The sequence below is a fragment of the Canis lupus genome, chromosome 3 (genome assembly GCF_048164855.1).
Source record: "Canis lupus baileyi chromosome 3, mCanLup2.hap1, whole genome shotgun sequence".
Taxonomy (NCBI): domain Eukaryota; kingdom Metazoa; phylum Chordata; class Mammalia; order Carnivora; family Canidae; genus Canis; species Canis lupus.
Genome location: NC_132840.1, coordinates 41,426,077 through 41,449,259, shown reverse-complemented (window position 1 = coordinate 41,449,259; position 23,183 = coordinate 41,426,077). Strand labels below are relative to the sequence as shown.

The 23,183-nt window shown below is 35.3% G+C and overlaps 1 protein-coding gene across 9 annotated transcripts in view; it reads left to right on the top strand.

Moving 5' to 3' along the window:
* The window catches only part of DOCK7 (dedicator of cytokinesis 7), a 219,588-nt gene that overhangs the window by 107,735 nt on the left and 88,670 nt on the right, over positions 1–23,183 (top strand). For 8 of the 9 annotated variants that reach the window (XM_072820523.1, XM_072820525.1, XM_072820522.1 and 5 more), the window contains 6 exons: positions 1,524–1,641; positions 4,770–4,840; positions 8,725–8,863; positions 9,921–10,022; positions 17,789–17,875; positions 22,251–22,482. In XM_072820523.1, the coding sequence (XP_072676624.1) occupies positions 1,524–1,641; positions 4,770–4,840; positions 8,725–8,863; positions 9,921–10,022; positions 17,789–17,875; positions 22,251–22,482 (749 nt within the window). Of the gene's footprint in view, positions 1–1,523; positions 1,642–4,769; positions 4,841–8,724; positions 8,864–9,920; positions 10,023–13,129; positions 13,325–17,788; positions 17,876–22,250; positions 22,483–23,183 lie in introns of those variants that run through there. The other variant, XM_072820531.1, reaches the window with a different exon arrangement.

The following is a 23,183-nucleotide window of genomic DNA, read 5'->3' as shown; positions in this document are numbered from 1 at the left end:
TTAACTTTTAACATTTTAATTATAATGTAGCTTGGTGTGAATCTTTTGGGTTCATCTATTTTGGAACTCTCTCAGCTTCCTCGACCTGGATGTCTGTTTCCTTCTTCCCAAGGTTAGGGAAAGTTTCATCTATTATTTCTTCCCAATTTTTCATAAGTAGCACATGCCACTATACATCCTATTGTGGAACCTACTTTTTTTTCTTCAACATGCTGAATATCTCTTTCTACATCAACAAATATTGCTGCACATTGTTATTTTGTGGACTCCATAGTGTTTCTTCTTATCAATATATATTAATTTAATTAACTAGAACTGTGCTGATGAACATTGTATTTCTTCACAATTATTTATATTCTCTACTTCAAAAATTGTTACAGTGAATTTTTTTAAACACATCCATTTGTACATGTGTGTAGTTTTCTCCTTAGACTAGATGCATGTTTCTTAGGTCAAAGATTGTGTTCATGTAGAATTTCTATATTGCCTGACCACGTTCCAGAAAATTTTGACTTTGTTTTCATTGCTCCAGGAGTTGATTAGCAGGGCTTTATTATACTTGAAGTCTTGTTCTTCAGCTCTCAGCACTAGTCTTCAGTAAGTAACTTTCATTCTATTTCCTTTTCTTTTCCTTTTTTTTTTTTGCCTTCTCTTTTGTTGTCTTCTTGAATTATTTATCTTCTCTGTGGTGGCTCAGGGACTATTAAAATTGTGTGAGATGCAAGATCATGAACTGGGTATGAAGTAAAATAAATGCAGACTAATGTTTAATTTCTCATATAGCAAGTAGTGAATACTGTTACACCTAGCATATTGTCATACATGTTTTTGAACAAATAATGTGGAATATAATACCTCTTAAATCCTTGATCGAATTTATATAAAAGTCTCATCTATAAATGTCATTTTCTTTATATCTGCTTGGAGGAACTAATATAATACATTATTAACTATTTTTTGATAAAAGATTTATTTATTTTAGAGAGGGAGCGTGCATACTGTGGGGGGGGGGGGGGCAGAGAGAAAATCTGAGACCGACTCCCTGCTGAGCAATGAGCCTGAGGCAGGCTCTATCCCATGACCCTGAAATTGTCACCTGAGTCAAAATCATGAGTTGGCCACTTAACCAACCGAGTGACCCAGATGCCCCTGCTATTAACTTCTTAATAATGTTTTTGTCCATACTCATTTATTTCCCAGAATCCTCCTGTAGAAGAAAGAACTTGTGTTTTGAAGTTTGACTGACCTATATTCTGATTTCAGCTTACCTAGTTGTATGTGAACCTCACTTCAGTTTTCTGGGCTTCAATTCATCTGCAAAATTGGGGTGGTATATTTGATTGCTATCTATTTGACTGCTATCTATATGACTGCTCTAAGAATCAAAGTATTGCACGTGAAAATACCGTAGTGGCTAGCAAATATTAATAATTCAGTATTTCATCCTTTTCTTTTGTGGCATGCAGTGATACATCATGTTTTTAGATATATATTCACTATCATGTATACTATTGCCTTCACAGAAATCTTCTCTACATATACCCTCAGAGTCTCAATTTTGCTAATCGTCAAGGTTCTGCAAGAAATATAACAGTGAAAGTACAGTTCATGTATGGAGAGGATCCAAGCAATGCCATGCCGGTAAGAAATGTTCTTTACTTTTCCTGTTCTTCATATACGGTTCAAATAGACTTTTTTTTAAGTGGTGTTACTTGGTTGGCAGCTCTAGATTAGAAATTAATATGATCTTATAAATCAAATTTCTAACTGCATTACTTCCTGTACTGATAGTAAAATTTACTTGAAGTCCTTTTTAAAATTTTTATTTAAATTCCAGTTAGTTAATACACAGTGTAATACTAGTTTCAAGTGTGCAATATAGTGATTCAATACTTCCATATTGAAGTCTTAATTATTGAGGACTTGGTATGTGCTAGTCACTCCGAGATACAAAGATGAGTAAGACTTGTAACCTAGAGGATATGAGATAAAAACATAAAATTCTAAAATAGTGACTTTCAAAAGAGGATCACAACAGAATCACAGAATTAGGGTACTCTGACAAAGCACTGATATATATATTTTTTTCTATTCTTGTCATCTGTGATTCCAATTCTTCTCCTTTAGAATGAAAGGTCTGATAAAGGGAGGTGGAAAGTGATGGGTAGTATAGGAGGTTGTGGTATAGGTTTAAAAAGTGCCCCAGGTGATTCTAATATGTATGATTTTTCCCATGTTTGTTAAGAAACCCTGGTAATAGTGCATATTACACTTACTTAAGGGAGCTCTTAAAAATACCAGTACTCAGACTGAATCTTGGTCCAATTAAATTATAATGTCTGGGAGTGGAGCTAGTCATGTATCAGTATTTTTAAATCTTCCCAAGAGATTACATTTTACAGCCAATATTGAGAACCAAGGGACTCAAAGGCTTAGATGTACATTGGTAGGAGAAAATGCCTTGTCAAGGTAATAGGTATCACATACAGGGATTCAAAGGCATAGATGTACAGTGGTAAGAGAGAATGCCATGACTTGCAACACTAATGCACACTCTGTGAAATACAGTGCAAGTTTCATGAAAGTAGATTTTAGGTTTAACTAAAGTTAGTAACATGGAATAGGAGCACAACTGTCACTTTAGATGTTCAACCTCTGAGAACCCTTGTGGAATGAAAATGAACTTAAGAACAGGTGCATTTTTTATAGTTTTATTTTAGCCTTCTACGTCAGTTATTAAATCAAATTCTTCTGATTTTCTACTTCCTAGGAAAGTGTGTATTTTCTCTTTTCATATTGTTTCCATTTCATCAGTATTTATAGATATTGACAGCAACAAGCACAAATTATTCATCTTTGTATTATTCTATGGCAGCTGTTTCAGATCTTTGTATATATTACATGCTGAATAAATATTTGTTGATAAATGTAGGATTTATTTTTGAGGTTTGAAATTAGCATTTCATGTTCTTTATTGGTGTTTTATTTCTGTTGAAGGAATGAATATACTACTACAGTTGATGAAAAGATGCTGGATTGTGAAAATAGGCGCTTCATTATATGTGAATTGCCATATGAATTTGAGTTTATGACAAATGTAGTCTATGTAAGATAGTCTGTTGTTATTGTTTGCCTAACAAACTCTTCCTTGTCTTAGCACATATATGCCGTCCTCTACAGAATTCCAACTGCATCCAGCCACATTAGCAGTTAGAGTGCTCCCTCTTTTGGTGCTACCATAGCATCTTCTCATTTCTTTTATGGGCGTTTTCACTTTAAGATTTTATGTTTATTTCTTCATCTTGTCTACTAGATTGTGAGCTCCTTGAGGGCAGGGACCATGTCATGTCTATATCTTGATGCTTGTCATAGTGCTTGGCACAGAAATGATGTTCAGTCTGTGTTGATGAATGGTTAAAAATACCTGTCAAATGGTCAACAAAAGAACACTTTCTACTTTATGTCATTCATGTTATGAAAATATAAATGAGTTACCTTGTGAAAAATGATAGCTTCTTAGGGGAAGAAAGGTACTGCAATCCTTTCATTTATGTATTATTTGTCATATGAAAATATAATGCTTTTATGTTTATCCTGTGGCTGGTTGAAAGTATAGAAACAGATATGTTGTCTTGGCTTAACTTTTAAAAAATAAGGACTATTCAAATGGATCCTGAAATGATTTTTTGGTCATATAACATTGATATGATAAAATCGTAAACTTTAAATTCTGGCAACGGAACAACATTTTATAAAAACATGGTAACATGTTCTTAGCAAATTGATAAAATTAGACTTATAGGAGAGTCATAATTGTTACACCTTTACACACCCAAAAAATAAAAAGACCTGCTTAAATGTTATAAAAAGAAACACAAATATCTGTTAACATATTCTTTTTATTTGGATGGTACCAACTAATCCCTTTGTATAAGATACAAAATTTGAGTTATTTTATCAGTTGTGTTGATGGAAGTGCAATGACATGTCCATGTGTGTATTTTTGCATATATAGAGATAGCTGGCCAGATATAAGAGTTTAACTTACAGCTAGATAACATTGAGAGCTTAACTGCCTCACATAGGAATCATAAGCCATTTATCTAATTAGCTGCCCTAATTAACCATAATACTTCTATTAGAACTCAAGAGGTAGATATACAAGACTGAATTTTTTTACCTCTAACCCTTCGCCAATAGTATTATACTTTTCTTTTTTAAAGTGGTGGATTTTTTTTTTTTAACACATATGAAAGAACATAAGAATGGCGCTCCTCCTTCTTTATAGAGTAGCTTGTAGGGAGTACTGGAAGCAAAGGATACATAGCTTGACCTAAAATAGGGTCTTAAAATATTATTTATAAATCATTTAATATTTGACTTACAGAATGATTACTGTTTAAGTGGAGAAGCCATCAATTTGTATAGTAGATAAATCCTACCATTCTATAGACCATATTTCTTATATAAATTCCAAATGATATGCTACATCCAGATTTTAAAATGAATTTTTCACCTTCTTTAAGAAAAAGGAAATATAATGGGTAGAAACTTTTCGAATGTTTGAATGTCAGATGGGTCTGTAGTTGAAAAGAAATTTACAACTCAGCAATTGAATTATTAATGAGCGTCAGTAGGCACATTGTTCTTCATTGGGCTGATTTTGCCCATTGTTCTCCAGTAGTTATTAAATCAGACAAATTCTTACATAGATATGAACATCCAGCATTTATTACAACAAAGTTTCAACATGCTGTTATTTGTTACAGGTAATCTTTGGTAAATCTAGCTGTTCAGAATTTTCAAAGGAAGCCTATACAGCCGTAGTATATCATAACAGGTACTGAATTCAAATATTTCTTTCAAAGTTACTCACTTCTCAGTGGCATTGTTAGCACTCACGTTAGTGTGTTTACCAAATGCTTTGCTGCACTGAATGTGCAAATTCAAGACAGCTGACATCAGAGTTAAAATTTTCAACCTGTAGATGCATATTTTCCATAGACATCGAATATAAGACTTTATACATAAAACATCTTTCCTATCAAATTCTCTCACCCTTTCATTTTTATTATACTGTTATTGATTATCATTGTGGCCTCTGGTCCTTTGGACCTTCCCTGTTACTTTCCTTTCAACACTTTGTAAACTCTTTCCTAAGCTTATAGCCATTAGTCAGTTAAATTGGTAGTATAACAACATCTGATAATCCACTGACTTAGGATCCTTCCATTTTACTTCTTTTGGAAATTAGCTTTGGATAACTTTTCATCTCTGCTTTCTTATTCTTTTCTCTTTCTTTCTTTCTTTCTTTCTTTCTTTCTTTCTTTCTTTCTTTCTTTCTTTCTTTCTGATTATTGAATGCTTCTGGAGGAAAAAATCATGAAATTCTAGTAATCAAGATTATCACAAGTCATCATCATTTTATCCATATCATGGGGCTACAGAAATTCATTTTACTTTATTTCATCTTCTTTTTGGCCCCACCACTCTTTAATCTTGTCATTGCTTTTTTACCCTGTGTCATTTGGCAGGAACCATCTTAGGCCTTTCTCTTCCTTTCTCTAGCCTCTACTTATTCTCTAGTTGCCTTACTCTTAGTGCTCCTACTTTATTAAGTGGACTGAGTTGGTCCATCTTGAGAACCATCCACTTGTCTACTCTTTACCTCTTTACCTCAGAAATCTCTGCACAAATCTGCCTTTCCTTCTGGTTCAAGGACAGTCAGGGCCCACATGTGGCTCAGTGTCTTTCCCCTCTGCTTTCTTCTGGTCTCATTCTTCCTCTTCCAGAGTGTGACTCCATCACTTAACCCTTCTCCTGTACCATCAGTCCCTGCTTCAGTGACTCCATTCTTACTATCAAAAAAAAACTTGTCTCCTGTACTTAAAAAACAAAATAAAAGTCTTTCTTCAGTGTTGTTGTGTAGCATTGGTTTTTCTCCTTAAAACTTTATTCTTTCTCACTCTTTACAACCCTCCCTAGTTCCTCCCATCTCTTTGGACAGTTTTTTTTTCCTGTGGTAATTATTCTAATTTTCCTTCCTTCCTCCCTTCATCCCTCCCTCCCTCGTCGTCTTCCTCCCTCCCTCCTTCCTTCCCTCCGTCCCTCCCTCCCTCTCTCCCTCTCTCCTTCCTTCCCTCCTTTCCTTCTTTCTTCCCTTCCTTTCTTTCTACCTCCTCTCCCTTCCTCCTTTCCTCCCTCCCTCCCTTCCTTTTTTGAGTATAGACATTCATACAAAACACTAAGGTTTCATCCTTAACCCTCTTTTTCTATACTATACTCTCCATAAATAATCTTATATTTATTTCTCAGAATTTCAGTCAGTGAAAATACTACTACTTTTATCTTTATGTGGATTGTTTCCAACTCTTTACTTTCGGTCATGACCTTCTTCATGAAGTGCAGAAATATATGTTTAGTGGCCTATTGGGCATGTTCATTTGGGTGCCCTGCTGCCTTCTCAGTTTCCATCTATTTATCCCCAATTCTCTTCTGGACCCTATCTCTATTTTTATTAATGGTACCACAATTTTTCCAGATCCTTTGATTTCAAAATTTAAAACATCCTTGTTTTCCTTCTTCTTTTCTCTAATATTCAGTCATCTTTTCCATCTTGATGATTTTCTTTTTTCTTGATTACCAAACATTCTGTGCTGTTCTGTTTCTGGGCCTTTCTTAGATCTCTTTGTCTGTTATAATACTGATTCCCTCTATTGATTGAATTCCTACTCAGTCTTTAAGGGCTATATCATATAGTCTTCCTAAAACACAGTTCCCTGATCCAAAACTTGAAATAATCCATTCAGTTCTCTTTTTGAAGCACTTAATCTTATATGCTCTATGCCAGGGGTTGGCAAACTTTTTCTGCTAAGGGCCCAATAGGTTTGTTTTAGGGCTTGTGGGCCATATGGTCTCTGTTGCAATTACTCAGCCCTACTGTTATAGTGAAAAAACAGCCATAGACAATAAGTTGCAAATGAATGAGCATGGCTGTCTTCCAATAAAATTTTATTTATGGATGCTGAAATTTGAATTTCATGTAATATTTCAGGTGAAATGTTATTCTTTTGAATTTTTTTTAACTGCTTAAAAATATAAAAATCATTCTTAGTTTGTAGGCTATACAAAACTAGGCAGTGGACTGGATTTGGCCTATGGGCCATAGTTTGCCAACCCCTGCTTTATAGCATTGCTATTGATATATGTGTGTCTTATTTATATTCTACAAAATCATATATTTTTTTAGGGTAATTATTTTTTCATGTTTATCTTTAAACCCACCACAAATTAACACAATACTTAGCATAAAGGTGAACAATTAAAAGTATTTTTTGATGAATAACTCTTAGATGCTTAATTTTCCATAAAAGCCTTCAGATAGTATGATTTCAGAAAAGAAATGAACTAAAACATTCAGTACCAGGAAAGATATTGATAAAGAAGGTAGTAATCTCTTAAAGAATCTCAATTTGTAGCTAGATCTTTATTTTTGTTGCTCTCAGCATTAGTAGAATTAAAATGACAATACTGCTTAACATTGCTAGTAAATTCAACTTCTTATAATTCATTGGTGATTAGTGAGATCAGTAGATGCATAGCATTTTTTATTCACCCAAATCATCAAATTTTCAAATGGCTGGCATTAATTATATTTCTTATGGGTATTAAAAGCCTCATCTACCTAATATTTCTGTGATCAGATCTATAGTTATTAGTGTTTCTGAGGCTTATTTGAAATAGAAGGATATTAGACTTATTAGCATCAGAGGGAAAAAAAAGCACTAATTGGCAGAACAGGCTTCACTTTTAATTAGTTGGAGCCAGATGGTTTGGATGCATTTTTACTAAATATAACTCTGAGAGATACTAACTGATTATGGAAGGTTGGGATGCTAAGGTTCTATCCCTTTTAAAACTATATCATAAAGAGCAGCAATACTTCTTTATAAAAATGCTCCTAGGGATCACTCTAAATGAATATTGAGGTGAAAATGCCATTGATTTGATCAAATATGATATTTGTTGTATTCTTATAGTGGCTGGGAGCACTTCTAAACTGTGGGACAAATGTATTTTGTAGGTGTTCCCTGATTTTTTTCTTTTCTTTTTCTTTTTTCTGAACAGTCAGTATATCATATTTTGTTAACATTTATTTCCTTAGCAATGGAATAATTGTTATAAAATATTCCATAGAGAGCCCAACTTGATACTAAGTTGTCTAGAAATACTTATTTTCTTTATTTTATAGAAAGATAATACAAATTAACCTTTAACATGAAGCTACACTCCTATAACAGAAAATTTTTTTTTTTATGGTATGGTTTTGAAATATCTACTTATAAAAACTCCTGTTATTTTTTCTATGTAATGTATATCAGAGAAAGCCTTGCCCTAGTCTCCTCTTTTATATAGTTTCCTACCAAATGAAGATCTCGGCATCAAGGTGGTGATTATTGATGAATTTTCATATAGTAGGATTACTCAGCCCATTATTAAAGTTGGGTTGAGAAATTTCAGAAACAGAGACAGCTCCCTCAACTGGAAATAGGAGTTAGTTACTTAAAGTTTGGGAATAGAGAAAAACATTTTGTACTAGAAGAAAAATTAAGCATGAATCCTGAAATTAATTTAAAATTTTTTCAAATATACAAATGCAATAATTACTTATTTTGAACAAATTACTGACTATTGATCTGTTTTGTTTTGTTTTTTTGTGTGAAGGTCTCCTGATTTTCATGAAGAAATCAAGGTTAAACTCCCTGCTACTTTAACTGACCATCATCATTTGCTTTTTACTTTTTATCATGTTAGTTGTCAACAGAAACAAAATACTCCTCTTGAAACTCCTGTTGGATATACAGTAAGCATATTTTTGTTTAATATTTAGCTCTTTGATCTTAAAAATAATTACAGTATTTGAGATGTAGTTGATATTCACTATTATTTGAGTATTCTATTCCTTATCTGATTTCCTATATTGGTTAGGAAGAGTCATCATAATAAGAAAATGCTCATTAATGTAATTAATATAACTAATTACCTAACATATGTAAACACTTAGGTGTTGGTACTGATTATTATGTGTTTACCCAACAATATGGGGTATAAATATAAATATATTAAATTTAAATATATAAATATATTAATTTTAAATATATACAATAAATATATAAATTTTATAAAATTTATATTTTAATATAAATTATTAATATAATTTAAATATATTAATTTTAAAGGTTCATCAGAAGGGAATGATTTCAGTGTATAATCATTAAAAGAGACTCTTGGCCGTTAAAACTCTTTTTGCTTTAATTGTATGCAATTAAAACTCTTGAGTATTTTTTGAAAATCATTGATTGAATTGCAAAGGTCAATTTGAGGTGAAGGATATAGATATCAAAATGTGCTATCACAACTTCGTCAGAAAAATCATGCTGCTGCCCAAAAGAGAAAAATCAGTGTTTGATTCATTTTTTTTCTCTTGCAATTTATGAAGTGGATTTTGCTGAATGTTACAATAAATTTATGTTTATGCTTTTTAGTTTTGTTGTTAACATTCACATTTAATCAAACCTTTCCCTACATACATTGACACTATTACCACCACTTAAAATGGGTCCAATTTGTGCCATTTTTCTTCTATTCTAGCCTTTTCTGGGATAATAAGAACCTCCTATTGATGTAAATATTGCATGGTTGGTTAGTAATAATAATGTGTTGGGATCCTCCTTAATAAAATATTGTCAAAGAAGCTTTTCTTTAGAGGAATCATGAAACCTATTATTATTACTTAATTAAATCCCCTTTGTGTTTGGTGATGTTGACAAATTTGGCTCACACCATGTTCTTAAAATAGATTTTCCAAGTAATTCCTTTTGTAACAAACATACTTAATATTGTTTCCTTTTTATTAAAAGTGGATACCAATGCTTCAGAATGGACGATTAAAGACTGGGCAGTTTTGCCTACCAGTCTCACTGGAAAAACCACCACAGGCTTATTCTGTATTGTCTCCTGAGGTCAGTATCTCTCACATTGAAACTCTCCAGATTGAATACAATGAAGTTTTCATTACAGAGGTGTTTTTCTCAAGACCTTGCTGTTCTGTCTAGAAGTATATAGATAATGAAGTAATAATGTTTTCTCCTAGAATTAAAATTACTCTGTAGAATACTTTAAGCTTTCAATATAAGTATATTGATTTTAAAACTAAAATAATATGTGAAATATAAACTTAAAGAATAGGCAAATTTGGATAATTTTCATATTGTAACATAAGCTTTAAATAAGTGAGTATTTCTTTTAGTAGACAACATTTCATTGAAAGTGTAGAGGAAGGAGTACAAATGAATTTTTTAGAATATTTTTGTAGGGGCCGCCTGTGTGGCTTAGCGGTTGAGCGTCTGCCTTTGGCTCCAGGCATGATCTTGGGGTCCTGGGATCGAGGACCATCGGGCTCCTTGCATGGAGCCTGCTTCTCCCTCTGCCTGTGTCTCTGCCTCTCTTCTTCTCTGTGTCTCTCGTGAATAAATAAATAAAATCTTTAAAAAAAAAAAGAATATTTTTGTAATTAATGATCTTTTAAGTGAAAATGAAGTGGTTATAAACATGTAATACAGGAGACATTAGCAGCTGCAATGATGACATATGTGACTTAAAAGAAACAAAAACATTGGGATCTCGGGACCTGGGTGGCTCAGCGGTTGAGCGTCCGCCTTCGGCTCAGGGCGTGATCCCATCATCCAGGATCGAGTCCCACATCAGGCTCCCTGTGAGGAGCCTGCTTCTCCCTCTGCCTATGTCTCTGCCTCTCTGTGTCTCTCGTGAATAAATAAATAAAATCTATAAAAACAAAACACATTGGAATCTCAATCAAGAATCATGATATGAGGGGATCCCTGGGTGGCTCAGTGGTTTGCGCCTGCCTTTGGCCCAGGGTGCGATCCTGGAGTCCCCGGATCGAGTCCCGCGTCAGGCTCCCGGCATGGAGCCTGCTTCTCCCTCTGCCTGTGTCTCTGCCTCTCTCTCTCTCTCTCTCTCTCTATGTCTATCATAAATAAATAAAAATAAATCTCTAAAAAAAAAAAAGAATCATGATATGACATGACTGTTTGTATGCATTAATCTGAAATATGTCTTGGGAATGTTCTCCTGGTGGCATTTATTTTCAGGATAGAACTCAAAAAATTCACGAATCTGTATTTTTATTTAAAAAAAGAAAGAGGCAACAGAAAGCTCCTGCTCCCACCTCCTTTCGTATTGTTCTCTGTCACTTCCTCTATCCTAGCCACACAGCACTGCACCTTGGCTGTTCCTCAGACGTGAAGAGGAACATTTGGGGCCCTTCCCATTTGGGGCCCTTCACACTTCCCTCTCCTGGCAATACTCCATCACCAGGCCAGCTTCTTCATTTCCTCCAGAGCCACTCAGATCTTGCCTCTTCAGAGAGGGTGTCTCTGAGTGCTTTTGTTCAAGTGCAGCCTCCACCATTTTTTATTGCTTTGCTGCTTTGTCCTCACATAACTTTATACTTCATATATCTGTTTATCTATTTTTTATCTACAGAGTATAAATTCCAGGAAGGTAAGGACTTCATCTTTCTTGTGCATTGCTTTATCTGCAAGTACTTAGAATAGTGCTTGGCTCACAGTGGGCAGTCAGTAAGTATTTACTAAACCAATGCATGAATAAAGATAGTAGGAAAGAAATAGAACTCTTTCTTTCCTCCCTTCCCCCTACCCTCTGCTAGACCTTTCATTCAGTTCCAGGAACACATCTCAGTAAAATCAGCTTATCTTCTATCACACGGATAGGATTATATATTTCAAAAGGAAATATTTTAAAAGGAGATCTGATTTTATGGAAGTTATGCATTTATTCTTTTTTTTGCATTTTTTATTAATTGATTTGAAAATGCAAGGTCAGCTTTCTAAAGGGAGGCTGATGGTTTTCTTCTAGCTACTATGCTATGTGTGCTCATATAGAAATAATATCAAAAAAATAAATAATATAATTTAGATTAGACTATAGATGTATAGTATGATTTATATGTGATTAAGTACCTAAGCTTTAGTATTTATTTATTTGAGAGAGAGCTCTAGGATGGGGGGTGGGGGTAGGGAAACCCAACGCAGCTAAGTAGGGAGTCCAATACAGGGCTTGATACCAGGACCCAGGATCATCACTTGAGCTGAGACTCTTAAAAAAATTGTAGTAAAATATACATAACATAAAATTTACCATTTTAACCATTTTTAAGTGTCCAGTTCCATGGCATTAAGTGCATTCACATTGTTTTGAAAACTAGCCTCGTAAAACTACTTTTTAATTGAGGTATATGTATGTTTAAACAATATTTTTACTCTGCTTAATTTATGAATTTAATGAAAAGGTTATTCTATATATAATCCTCTGGGGGACTTGCTTTTTTCATTCAGCATGATATTGCCAAGATTTAGTGTTTCTTTATGATCATATACAATGTTTATATAGTGTATCTATATTTTGCTCATATTTCCTTGTACTTAAAATATAATCTAGAATTTTTCCCATGACCTCCAGATCTCCAAAAGATCTGAGCTCTTCCACCTCTGTAACATCAGCTTTTACCATCACTGAGCCACATCTGTACTTAAAGCTTCTTTACTTAAAGCTTTTTCCTACTTCTAGACCTTTGAATTTTCTTTCCTCCTCCTGAACTCACATGGCTATATTCTTTTCCTTATCTGAATTTTATATAAAATATTACTTCCTCAGAGAGGTCTTTGCTTATTACTCCATACATTTCCAGCCTTTCCCTCCACCACACTGCTGATAGGCACTATCATTTTTAATCCAACTTTATTTACTTAATACTTATCACTATCAAATCATCTTATTTTTTTCTCTAAGGAATGGTGGGTAAGTTTTCTGAGAGCGGACCTGGGTTTGCTATGGAACCCTAGTACCTAGAAAACCGTTTAGAGACTTCAGTAGTTATTTGTTGCATGAATTTAAAAAGTTACAGGATTGTTGATAGTAGCAAAAACTAAAAAATGAAAATTTTGTTGAGACTATACAAAGTTTCTCAAACTGATTAACCATTTGGCAATGATGAATAATATCTGCTGTGTTCTCTTCCCCACAGAAACATTGGCCATTTCTCTACATTTCCCACATCTCACTCCCCCATTGGAGGAGGGCAGGCATTTCACTGGCCTGGGGAGAGAGAGGACTCTGGACTCTGAAATACAAACCCATTTGCCAAATCCAGCCATAGTTCCTCCCATTCCAAAGCTTGAATGCCATTTTGTGATGAACCATCAATGATATGCATTAAAGGACATAACCTAGTAAACTTTTTTATTCTTTTTAAAAAATATTTAACTTATTTATTCATGAGAGAGAGAGAGAGAAAAAGAGAGAGAGAGAGGTAGAGAAGCAGGCTTCCTGTGGGGAGTCTGATGCAGGACTCGATCCCAGGACCCTGGAATCACACCCTGAGCTGAAGGCAGACGCTTAACCGCTGAGCCACCCAGGCATTCCACCTAGTAACCTTTTATAAAAGTATTTTTAATATCTCATTTGCTCACATTTACTGAGTATTTCACTTCTCTAGGTTAGAGTTGGGGTAAATCTGTGGCATCCTGAGTAGCTACACTTTAATTGTTGAATGCAGTTGATATATCTGTGTCCGATTTCTACAAAGAGCACACCAGGTTGTACCAAGCATTGTCAGGACATGACATACCAACATAGATGCATTTAACTATTTTATTTTTTGCATTTAACTATTTACATGGAAGTGTATAATATATAACTGTGTAATTATTTATTTTTAAAGATTTTATTTATTTGAGAGAAAGTGAGAGAGATCATGAGTGAGGGGAGGAGCAGAGGAAGAGGAGATCCCTGCTGAGCAGAGATCGTGATGCAGGGCTCAATACCAGGATCCTGGGATCATGACCTGAGACGAAGGCAGATCTTAACCGACTGAGCCACCCAGGCTCCCCTTATTTTTCTTTAAAAAGTACTTTTTAAATTTTATTTAAATTCAAGTTAATATATTGTGTAATATTTTTAATAAATGTATTTTTGGTACACCTGGGTGTCTCAGTGGTTGGGTGTCTGCCTTTGGCTCAGGGTGTGATCCTGGAGACCTGGGATGCAGTCCCACATCGGGCTCCCTGCATGTAGCCTGCTTCTCCCTGTGTGTCTCTGCCTTTCTCTCTCTGTGTCTCTCATGAATAAATAAATAAAGTCTTTTAAAAAAAGTATTTTGTTTCTATATGAAAAATGGAAAAATTATGGGATTATTGCTATTAGCAAAACAAAAAAAATGAAAATTATATGAATCAATCAAGACTTAATATTTTTTTTTAAGACTTAATATTTAATTAAATTCTTATACATCCATACAGTGGTGCAATAGTTGAGAGGAGTAATATGGATTTCAATATCCCACTTCAATATCCCAGTAAAACATTCATTCATTCATTTATTTATTGAGAGGAAGAGAGAGAATCTTAAGCAGGCTCCACCCCTGGTCAGAACCAGATGTGAGGGTCAGTCTCACAACCCTGGGATCATGACCTGAGCTGAAATCACAAATCAGATACTCAATGTACTGAGCCCTGGCACCCCCCCCCCCCCGAATAGAACATTTATAATAAAAATATAAAAACAAATAATATAGTGACAATCAAACTCACACATCAATAATTGGGTGGCAAATAATTTGGAAAAATATACACCAAGTTTAGCAAGGTTTAACTTTTGAAGGGGTATGGGATTGTTAAAAGTATTTATTGTTTCAAATCTCACATGCTTTTAAAAGGCAGTATATCATTACTTTCAGGATTTTACTTCTGGCCATACCTTTTATTAGTTGTGTGACCTCAGGTAAATTTCTTAATCTCCCTGCTGAAATATGTCTCCCCACACCCCACTTCATCCCCCACACTGCAGTCCCCAAATTCATATGTTGAAGTTCTAACTCTCAATGTGCTGGTATTTGGAAATGAGCTCTGTGGGGTTAATTAGGTTTAAATGAGTTTTGGATAAGGTCATGCAGGTGGGGCCTCATGATTAGTGCTTTAAAAAGAGACACATCAGTGTCCTTTTTCTCTTGGTTGTGAGGACACAGTGAGAAGATGGCCATCTGCAAGCTAGGAAGAGGTTCTCACCAGAAACTGACCATGTGGCACCTTGATTTTGCACTTCTAGTCTCCAGACTATGAGAAAATAACTTTCTGTTGTTTAAACCATCCAGTGGATGACATTTTGTTATGGCAGCCTGAGCCAACTAAACTATTCTCTGTGTCTGAATTTTCTCCTCTGTACGTTAAGAATAATTGATGCTTATAACCCCCAGAGTTTCTGATGCAGGAGGTCCCTATTGGGGCTTTATTATTATTATTTTTTAAGATTTTATTTATTTATCTGACAGATCTAGAGAGCACGTGTGGGGAGAATGGCAGAGGCAAAGGGAGAAGCAGACTCCCCACTGAGCAGGTAGCCTGACTTGGGGCTTGATCCCAGGACCCTGGGATTGTGACCTGAGCCGAAGGCAGACACTTAATGGACTTAGCCACCCAGGCGCACTGAGGCATGATTATTTACACTTCCAACAAATACTCAGATGATGTTTATGCTGCTCTCCCCAGATCAGAGTTTAAGAACCACTATTTTTTTTTTAAGAACCACTATTTTTAAAGCCATCTGTATTCATTTTATTTGTATATCTTGTTTTTTTAAGCTGAAAGCAAGTGTTTTGGGTTGAAAGAGCTAGTCCTAATTCTTGCCTTGAAGAGTTTCAATTTACTGCACCATCTGTTTTTTACAAAAGTTTCAAAACCTGTATTTACTTCAGTAGAGACATTGCATTTCTTACTTGAATTTTAGAAGAGGAAACTGGCTTTAGTTGGTTTTCTTTTCTACACATGATAAAAAATGAAGCCATGGGACAAAAACCCTAAAATACTTCTTTTCCTGAGATTTTCTATTTTGGTCATTTATTTCAAGGATATTTGTAATTGCCTGATGAAATCTGTTTTTTTTTTTTTTATGAAAAACATCTGTGTCATCTTAGTGTTTTATTAATTTTTTAAAGATTTTACTTTTTAGGGAGAGCACAGAAGGAGAATAAGAGGGAGAAGATGACTCCCTGCTGAGCAGAGAGCCCAACTTGAGGCTCTATCCCAGAACCCTGGGATCATGACCTAAGCCGAAGGCAGATACTTAAACGAACTGGCACTCCCCCATTTTTCTTTTGAAAGATTTCATCTTAGTGTTTGTTAATTGCCTTTTCTCATTTGAGATTGTTCTGGTTCTTGGTGTGATGCAAGATTTTTTATTTTATCTTAGACATCTTAGGTATTATGTCATGACCAAAGATCTTTCTTTCTTTTTTTTTTTTTTTTAATTTTATTTATTTACTCATGAGAGAGAGAGAGAGAGGCAGACACAGGCAGAGGGAGAAGCAGGCTCCACGCAGGGAGCCCGATGCGGGACTCGATCTCGGGTCTCCAGGATCACCCCCTGGACTGAAGGCGGCACTCAAACACTGAGCCACCCGGGCTGCCCATGACCACAGATCTTATATAAGTCTTGGGTTTTAGTAGTAGGAGGAGGTACTCTTGCCACATTAATGCCACATTAGGCCTCCACTTACACCTCCCAGTATGTGGGGAGCAAGGGGCACCTTGGTACTGCTCCCTGCTTGGCTTCCACTGACCCCATAGTTGGCGGGGATGCTTGTTACCACAGGGCTAGGACCTCTTTCCGACTCTGTCTTCTCTGGTAACACCCAATGTGTTGGGGGTGGGGATCTGGGACCCTCATTACAGCCAGCTAAGGGTGGACACCTGGGCTTACCACTTAGCCTTTGGAGGTTGGGTAGGGCGGCCACTTGTTGTTACCTTGTGTTTGGTCAGAGTAGGGCAAATACTGGTTTTGATTAGAGAGAGCAGGATTTCTTGGAGCTTGTTTTTCTCTACTCCTTTTGGCGTTTTTGGGTTGCCAGCTTCTCTAGCACCTCATCCAGGATTTATGAGGCAAAAATAAAACCCAGGAAACACAACTTTGTATTTCTTCACATCTCAAGGTCCATTGTCATTTGCATTCCTCTTTCCACCTTTCAGTGTTATTTTGTGTGTCATGTTCATGGTTTTTAGCTGTGTCATTAGAAATAGAAGTGATTTTAAAAAGATACTTTAAAAAAACTTTTTATGCTATGATTTTAATTAAAATTCTTACCAATTTACATCAGGAAAAAAAGTTTTCTAACTCTTATAACAACAGAATGTATTCCTTTGCTGTGAATATCTTATAGCCCTATTAAAATAGGAGTTTTTACAAGAAAAAAACCAATATTATAAACCAATAAAATAATGTAGATGTGAATTTATTGGCATGAAAAGAGATTCACAATATAATATGTGACAAACAGTTTTAAAATAATGTTTAATATAACCTATGGAAGGAAACAGTCTGTATAAAAGTACGTGTGCACAGAGGAAGATTTGGAATTATGTAAAGGGATATATGTTTGGGAAAATAGAATTTTGAGTGTATATTTTCTTTTTGCTCCTTGAGCCTTTTTATTCTCCTGTAGAAAACATGAAGATTTTGTAATAAGAACAAAATATATGTTTTACATTCATGTGCAGTGTATAAATATGTTTTACATTCATATACAGTGTATATTTCCATAGTATTTTTTCTTATTAAGGTATTATAATTTTTTTGTTTTAAGAATTTCCAATAAACTTAAATATCTATGATCATTATATTTACTCTCTTCTAGGTTCCTCTACCTGGCATGAAGTGGGTAGATAATCACAAAGGTGTTTTTAATGTTGAAGTTGTTACTGTTTCGTCTATCCATACACAAGTAAGTGAGTTTTTAAAATAATTTTTATAATAGATTATCACTTGAATGAATGAACATATTGTTTAGTAGCTAAATCAGTTTTGTTATCTACTATAACTTAGGGAATTATATATCAGAATATATAGAAGTTTATAGAATATTTAGAAGTTTTTTTTTTTTTAATTTTAATTTATTTATGATAGTCACACACACACACACACAGAGGCAGAAACACATAGGCAGAGGGAGAAGCAGGCTGCATGCACCAGGAGCCCGACGTGGGCTTCGATCCCAGGTCTCCAGGATCGCGCCCTGGGCCAAAGGCAGGCGCCAAACCGGTGCGCCACCCAGGGATCCCTAGAAGTTATTTTTTAAAGGAATCCATAAAAGTCTTTAAATATTCACACAAGCAAACTTGTTGCTCCTCAAAATGTCATTGACTTCATTTTGAGCAATTCAATGACTTTTTTTTTTTTTTTTGGTAAGTTTCTGCTACATTGCAGAATTAGAGTTGAAAACTATCATTCAAACCATTTTATTCCTCATAGACTCAGATATTTCAAATGGTAAGAGTTTGAAGGAATTATTTGCTCCAAATTCTTCAGTGTTTATCTGGAACATGCCAGACTCTCCTCAAAGCCTGTATATTTACTCTTTCTCTAGCTGGAATACTTTCCTCCTGTTAGATACTTATTTTCAGTAAGACTTTTACTTACCTCAGGTCTTTCCTGGAGACTTTTTTTTTTTTTTTAATTTTATTTATTTGAGAGGAAGAGAGTGTGCACACAAAGAGAGAGGGGGAAGCAGACTCCTGCTGATCAGGAAGCCCCATGTGGGGCTCAATCCCAGGATCATTACCTGAGCCGAAGGCAAACAGTTAACCCACTGAGCCACCCAGACTCCCCTTTCCTGGAGACTCTTAAGCATAGCAGCCCTATTCGTCTGTATGGTCTTACCCTGCTCTTGCTACTACTTCTAGCTCTTCCCCGCACTCTCTTGCACTTTTGCTTTCTCTCACTTTGTGTGTGTATGTATGTACATATGCATTTATTTATTAGTTCTTCATTAGGTTGTAAGCTCCATGTAGTCAGGGTTGTTGTTACCTGTCAAGGAAAGAAACTTTCCTTCAAAGACCTTACAGTGTAATAGGGGAAAATGTAAAAATAATTGTAGCACAGTAAAATTAGTACTGTGTTAGATATATGAATGAAATCCTTTCAAGAGTATAGAGTTGTCTGTTCTGGGAACTGAGATTCCCAGATATTGATTGATAAGTTGGCATTTACCATACAGAGAGAGGGTGGGCAACTCAGATGATAAAAAGCAAGTGCAAAGGGTTAGTAGTCTAAAGACGACAGGCAAGTAATCTTGTGTGAATGTAATTCATAGTGCATGGGGGAAATCGTGATAGATGAGGAAAGAAGACCAGGCTGGTAACAGATCATGAAGGACCTTGAATGCCGTTGAGTTTAGAGTCTAGGTAAATGGCGATTTCTAACCTAAATAGCAAACAGGAGAAAAGTAAATTTGGTTGGATGCTACGAGAGATTATGGAGATAGTGGAGATAATTCTGAAGCTATAGTGAGTTTAGTTTTAAGTCTGTTGAGTCTGAAATGCCTATGTACTTCAGATAAAAATATCCCAAGGCAATTGTAATACCATCTTTAACATTGAAGGTGGCAGAATAAATGTGAAAGCTGAAACTACACTGGTGAGTGATTATCCAGGGAGGAAATGTAGAGTGAGAAGAGGCAAGTAAAATGGAATCCAACTTGAAAAGGGAAGGGGCAGTATTCACAGGAACTTCAAAGGCCACCCTCAAGTTCAGTGATTTTTTTCACCAGCACTCCTAGGACCCAACATATAGCCATGTTCACAGCAATGATTTATTTTAGTAAAAGATATAAAATCAGCTAAAAGAAAAGAGGTCAAGTCCACAGGAAAAGCACAAGCTTCCAACATCCTCTCCTAGTGGAGTCACATAGGGTGAGTGGAAGCAACATGTGTGAAATGTCTGTCAGGGGATGTTCATTCATTAGAGACTTAGTTCCCAGGGTTTTTACTATAAGGTGTAACATAAGCACCCTCGCCTATCACATGCCAAAATTCTTGATCCCCAGAAGGAAAGCTTATTTTCAGCATAAACCATATTGTTAGCACAAACAATTTAGGTGTAGTGAGTCATCCCTTATCAGTTGGAACTCTTGAAATCCAAGTTCCCAGATGCCATCCAAGGACCAATTGTGTAAGCTGGACTTCCAAATGATAGCAGTCTTAAACTTGCTGTGTTAACTCTTTTCTGCAGTGAAGTAGGGAAAAATAAGAAGGCAGAGCACCTCTATGTTATATTTTAAAACAACAAAAAAAGGTAGTAGATAGGTTTTATTTAGCATTATGTAGGTAGATTCCAGTAAAAGAATGGCTCCAGTGGAATTTTTCCTTTTCTGGTCCTGGATATGTTCTATGTTTCCTATATTCTTTATTCTTTTGATAATGTTGAGATGGATGTTACAGTATACTGTTGAAATGTATTCTTTCCCTTCATATTATCCTATCTTAAGTATAAAAATACATTATTTTTCATGTTTTTTAATTCTTACAGTCATTATTAGTTTTCTTTTTAGAGTTGGTAGTATATTTATCTTTTACTCCTAATTTTGTTTTCAGATACATGTGCTGTCTTTATGTGACAAAGAAGGATTGGGGCAAAAATATAGGTGATTTAGAATCTATTGAATGTAGGAGAAGATGAAGTGGAAGTATCTACTTTGTAGCACTCTGGCATTCACAGTCCTGATGAGTAATATTCAACATTAAAAAATTTTTGCCACTATGAAAACAATTTCATCATGTATTATCTTTTTAAAAGGATCAACTGAACACAGTAATGTTTTTTATGATGTTTTCTTTTTTTTTTTTTTAAAGATTTTATTTATTTATTCATGATAGAGAGAGAGAGAGAGGCAGAGACACAGGCAGAGGGAGAAGCAGGCTCCATGCCGGGAGCCCGATGTGGGACTCGATCCTGGGACTCCAGGATCGCACCCTGGGCCAAAGGCAGGCGCTAAACCACGGAGCCACTTAGGGATCCCCTGTATGATGTTTTCTACTTTGGTTGTAGCTCTTTGAAATTTACTGGTATATAGTTAGAAGTCATCACTTTTTTATTCATTTAAAACCTGCATATCAAGTTAGAACAACATTAGAGCTATAAATGTGAATGAAACTGTTTGGCATTATTGTCTTACAGTTTATTTTCACTATTAACTGAGCAGAAGTCTTCCAGAGTTCCATCAGACTCCTGTTCACAAATCATTCGTTGGTGCTATACACATGATCATCACTATACACATCTCATCACTAGGCATGAAGCAAATTGGGGGAATAAGCATGTACCCTGGGACTGGGCATGTGATTGCTTTAAATAAGACTGGTTCTGTTAGTGTACAAGGAGGTTAAATAATAGGAGTCAGGATTTAGCCAGGAGATGGAACATCCCAGTAATTCAGATGGAGACAATTTATATTTAAATAATTAACTGGGTTAAAGGTGATTCACTACTAAATGGGGTAAAAGAAAATTCTGTGATTATAATAGAGATAGCAGTTGCAGAAAGTGATAAGGAAGGAACTTAGAACCATAGAGGAGGTTCCTGAAGGCTAAGAATCAGACCTCCAAGGAGAGGATACCACTGCTACAGGTACACAGTGCCTGCCATGCTGTAGTGTGGAGGGCACCTGCTATGGAACAAGAGGCACCATTGCTGTTGTGAACACTGGTGCCATGTCCCTCACCTCTGAACTTTAGCATTCACATCTGCTAGCTGCCATCAGGAAAACAAATAGGAAGAAGGAAAGCTGTTTCCTGTACCTTCTGTGGTCAGAGCCTAACCACATACCAGCTGACAAAGAAGAAATGCAATTTGAAGAGTCAGCTCCAGTATTATAAACTGTGGCAAAGATGGTGGGTTTGAATGGAGCTAAGAGGTAATAAATTAATAATGGGCACAGGCCCTGTTCTAACAGACCTGCACAATCATTGAGTTCTAAAATAGTAATACTCACACTGAGGAAAAAAAAAAAATCCTTAATCTGTATTAGTAGAGTGTTGAGTAGTCAATAGTGTTCAAAATGGCCACTTTAATAAATGAGAATAGAGCTGGTGTTTAATTGGAAACAATATTTGTATATACTTGTGTATTTTTTGTATTAATTCATATGAGCTATTTATATTACATAAAACATTGTAATTTTTGTTATATAATTTTAAATATATTTATATTTAATTTAATATTTATATTTTATAAAAATTACAATATTTTATATTTATATGGTCCAAAGTTTGGGGAATTCACAGTTATAATTGGTTAGTGCTTTTGTTCATTCTTTGTTTTAGGATCCGTATCTTGACAAGTTTTTTGCTCTGGTCAATGCTCTGGATGAACACATGTTCCCAGTCCGAATTGGAGACATGCGAATCATGGAAAATAACTTAGAAAATGAATTGAAGAGCAGTATTTCAGCGCTGAATTCATCTCAGTTGGAACCAGTGGTCCGATTTCTTCATCTTCTGCTTGATAAACTGATACTTTTAGTTGTTAGACCTCCTGTCATTGCTGGCCAAATAGGTAATTTTTACTTATGTTTGGAGAATTATGAAATTTGTAATTTGGCATTTCTAGCTTTTGCAGAAATAGAATCATGAAGTACTATTTGATAAGGACTGTGTTTGATTTTGGGGAGGAGAGGATGGGGAGTTATTTAATTGTTTCTGATGCCAGAAAATAACTTTCTTTTGTTTTGATAAATTGTGCCATAGAGACTTCAACTCACATTATGGAAACCAATTCATTTATCCACTCACCAAATATTGATTAAGCACTTACTGTATGCCAGACACTGATAGGCTCTGTCCAAGGCTTAGTTCTTGATTTTAAGGATCTCACAGACTAGTTTGGAAAACAGGCAAATAGGTAAATCATTTTGCTTTTTATATGATGTGTGATTTACCTAGCCTACATTTTTACTCATTGGCCATCCTCTATTTAAAATAGCTGTTCTTTTCTTCATTAACCCAAAAATCTCTATAGTCTCATTTTCTTCTGTATTGCTCTGCAGTTAGAGGTACTCCTGTTTCCAGCTCTCTTCCCAAGATAGGTTCCTCTGCTTTTGCTAATAGCTTCCACCTGAATCCTGCAAAGTAGTTGAGCTTATAAGAAAAACACATCATAAAATTTTTGTGTTAAATGGTTGTACAAAGAAGAGGAGTGTTGAGCTCCTTAGAATTTTATTTTAGGGGAGACTTGTCAGTAGAAGTGATCCTTGGGTC